The 3,400-nt window shown below is 33.6% G+C and overlaps 1 protein-coding gene across 1 annotated transcript; it reads left to right on the top strand.

Moving 5' to 3' along the window:
• Positions 1-365: 365 nt before the first annotated feature.
• On the top strand, positions 366-1,381 carry LOC110779091 (auxin-responsive protein IAA13-like). Its single transcript, XM_021983619.2, has 2 exons — positions 366-649; positions 1,172-1,381. Exons 1-2 carry the CDS (start codon positions 385-387, stop codon positions 1,303-1,305), a joined length of 399 nt encoding a protein of 132 aa, XP_021839311.1. The 5' UTR covers positions 366-384; the 3' UTR covers positions 1,306-1,381.
• Positions 1,382-3,400: the final 2,019 nt, after the last annotated feature.

The following is a 3,400-nucleotide window of genomic DNA, read 5'->3' as shown; positions in this document are numbered from 1 at the left end:
AGTTTTGAGGTTTGACTGCAATTTCACCTGTTTTTTTAAATGAATTTCGGGTGAATAATTTGTTGGTTTGTTTGACGGTTTTATAATTGTCAGCAGTTTCATCAGTTTTATTGGTAATTCATGAATTTGGGTGTATAATTTGCAGGTTTGTTTTGTATTTTCAGAGTAATTTCATCTATTTCTATGGTAATTTAAAAAATTGAGTACAATGATTACTTATATTGGTTTTTTAGACTGAATTAGTCTTTATTTTCAAGGAGTTTTGTTAACTTTGTAATTTATCTTGTTGGAATTATTTTTTCATGATTAAATTTCGGTGGGTGGTGTTTACTGTTGTGTGAGAGCAGTCAAGTTGTGGGATGTCCTCCAATAAGGGCATACAGGATGAACAGCATGGTGAACCAAGCTAAATCGGTTGCGAATGAAGAAAGCAAGGCAGAGTTTGATGAAATGAAACGAAAAGATGTTATGTATAGTGCTGAGGAGAAGGGTAACGCCAAGGAGAGAGTTCCACATAAAAGTTGCTTGTTTGTGAAGGTGAATATGGATGGTGTTGCAATTGGAAGGAAGGTCGATCTTAATGCGCACTCGAGCTACGAGTCGTTAGGGCTAATGTTGGAGGATATGTTCACTAATGGAGCTGTTGAGAGTATGCTCTTGCAACTTTGCTCTTTTTTTTCTGTTTCATTTTATTTTTTGATGATATAGTAACTTGAATATAATTAAGCTTAATAAGATAGATCAATATTGAGTGATAAAATGAGAATCCTTTCTTTTTATGCTAATTTGATTTGATAGAGTATTTTTGTTGTTTTTCTTTAATTGGTTTACATATTAGTGGTTGCTTTTTGCTTTCTTGATGATAGGATAATTTCTTGAAAGGGTATAAATGTTTAGCAATCAAGGGAAGAAAAAAAAGAAAAAGTTTTAATGGCATAACTTCAAAGCAACTTTATGATCAGAATACATAGTGGTATGGACAAGAGTGGCTCTAATTTCTAGTCAGGGATGAAAGTCCTGAGGTCTTGGTTCTAGGCGGGTGTGGTATTGGCAATAGTTGAAACCAACCATTTCGTGTTGTGATATGAAGTATCTGTTTGTCTAGCAGCGCACTTGTGTCTGAAATGTCCTTACTTTTGGTGAGTAATTATTGCTATTTATGTTCCCTCAGAATCAAGTGGAGAGGAGCTTACGTTGATGCCCAAAATGACGAGACCTTCAATGTTATTAGATGGATCATCAGATTTTGTGCTTACTTATGAAGATAAAGATGGAGACCGGATGCTTGTTAGAGATGTTCCTTAGGGGTATGTTTTCACTTAAGCCAGCGTCTACATGGATTTCTGAGGTATTATGTTATGGATTTTGTTTCTTCCTTTTCTAGTTTTGTATTAGTAAATGCTCAGTTTCAGATCAATTTGACACTCGAAATTTGCACCATGTTTTTTTTGCTCTCGGAGAAGGATTTGTAAATCTGTCAGTTACAGATCATAGCAACAACTAGTGAACAAGTCAACAACGTATTGGATAAATCTGCTTATGCTTTAGAGTTTAAGTTCTAATATTCTTATGCCGGTCTGGTCTATATAAGATAAGTTCCTTTTGCTTGAGAATCTTGAACTAAACAGAACTTAGAGTTCCTTTGGACATTAACTTGCAACCCCTGAAGCAAACCATTTTGATTTAAAAATTATATTTTGTTTAAGTTTCATTATTAATATGCTTAGTTTAAGTTTCCAAGACTCATTCCAATCTCTCTATGCACATTTAAGGTTAATTGAGTTTTTATAGGTCATATGCATAGTTTTAAGTTTCTAAAACTCATTTGAACCTATTTATGCACATTTAAGACTCATTGGGTCGTTATAGATCATATTTAGAGCTAAAATGACATTTCCGCTCCCAACTTTGAACTAAAGAACCTAAGGATACATTTGATTCTTATTACATGACTAATATGCATAGTTTTAAGTTTATAAAACTCATTTGAACCTATTTATGCACATTTAAGGCTCGTTGGGTCGTTATAGGTCATATTTAGAGCTAAAATGACATTTCCGCTCCCAACTTTGAACTAAAGAACCTAAGGACTCATTTGATTCTTATTACATGACTAATATGCATATTTTTAAGTTTCTAAAACTCATTTGGACTTATTTATGCACATTTAAGGCTCATTGGGTATTTATAGGTCATATTTAGAGCTAAAATGACATTTTCGCTCCCAACTTTGAACTAAAGAACCTAAGGATACATTTGATTCTTATTACATTACTGATATGCATAGTTTTAACTTTCTAAAACTCATTTGAACCTATTTATGCACATTTAAGGCTCATTGGGTCGTTATAGGTCATATTTAGAGCTAAAATGACATTTCCGCTCCCAACTTTGAACTAAAGAACCTAAGGACTCATTTGATTCTTATTACATGACTAATATGCATATTTTTAAGTTTCTAAAACTCATTTGAACCTATTTATGCACATTTAAGGCTCATTGGGTCGTTATAGGTCATATTTAGAGCTAAAATGACATTTTCGCTCCCAACTTTGAACTAAAGAACCTAATAATACATTTGATTCTTATTACATGACTAATATGCATAGTTTTAAGTTTCTAAAACTCATTTGAACCTATTTATGCACATTTAAGGCTCGTTGGGTCGTTATAGGTCATATTTAGAGTTAAAATGCACTAGTAGAAAAAACCCCTGTTGCAACCCCCTTGTTGCAGCGTACATGTAATAATACTCTTCAACAACCAGTAGGTCAACGCGGGTCAAACTTTATAAAGGGTTGTTGCAGCGTACAAATTAATTGCATTTTAGACTTCAGAGATTCATATTTTGGTAAATGTATCAGTTTACTTGACTCAAGCTTGGTATGAAATGTGTGTGGATTATGATTGTATTGGACCATTGGTGTTTAATGTTTATGCTTCATGGTAATACATTGGGTTATAATGGTTTATGTTATTCAAGATTATATTCATTGACTGAAATAGGTGTTGTTGTTTAGCCTTGTTTTTCATTAAGAGATAAGCATGCTATGATTCGCTTTTCTGTTGTTGCTGCAAATTTCCCTACCTTTTTTCTTTAATAATCGACATGTGTTGGTTATGAAGCCTATTACAGATCTTAATTACTGTTTTATTTATTTATTTTTGTGCAATTTTGGCTAATTCTTTCAATTGGGTTGCTCTGGATTGATCTGCAGCAACACCTTGACTTCAATGTTGATCTGGATTGATCTGCAGCAACACCTGAACTTCAATGTTGTTTATGGTAGAGTGAGCAGGCGCAAGGTCCCAATCTCAAAGTTGTGGCAGCTAAGCTGGCTACTGATCTGCACGTACTGATCTGCACATCAGTTACTTGCATTTTCCATAATGAGATACA

The sequence above is a fragment of the Spinacia oleracea genome, chromosome 6 (genome assembly GCF_020520425.1).
Source record: "Spinacia oleracea cultivar Varoflay chromosome 6, BTI_SOV_V1, whole genome shotgun sequence".
Classification (NCBI taxonomy): Eukaryota; Viridiplantae; Streptophyta; class Magnoliopsida; order Caryophyllales; family Amaranthaceae; genus Spinacia; species Spinacia oleracea.
This window is presented reverse-complemented; position numbering and strand designations above follow the sequence as displayed.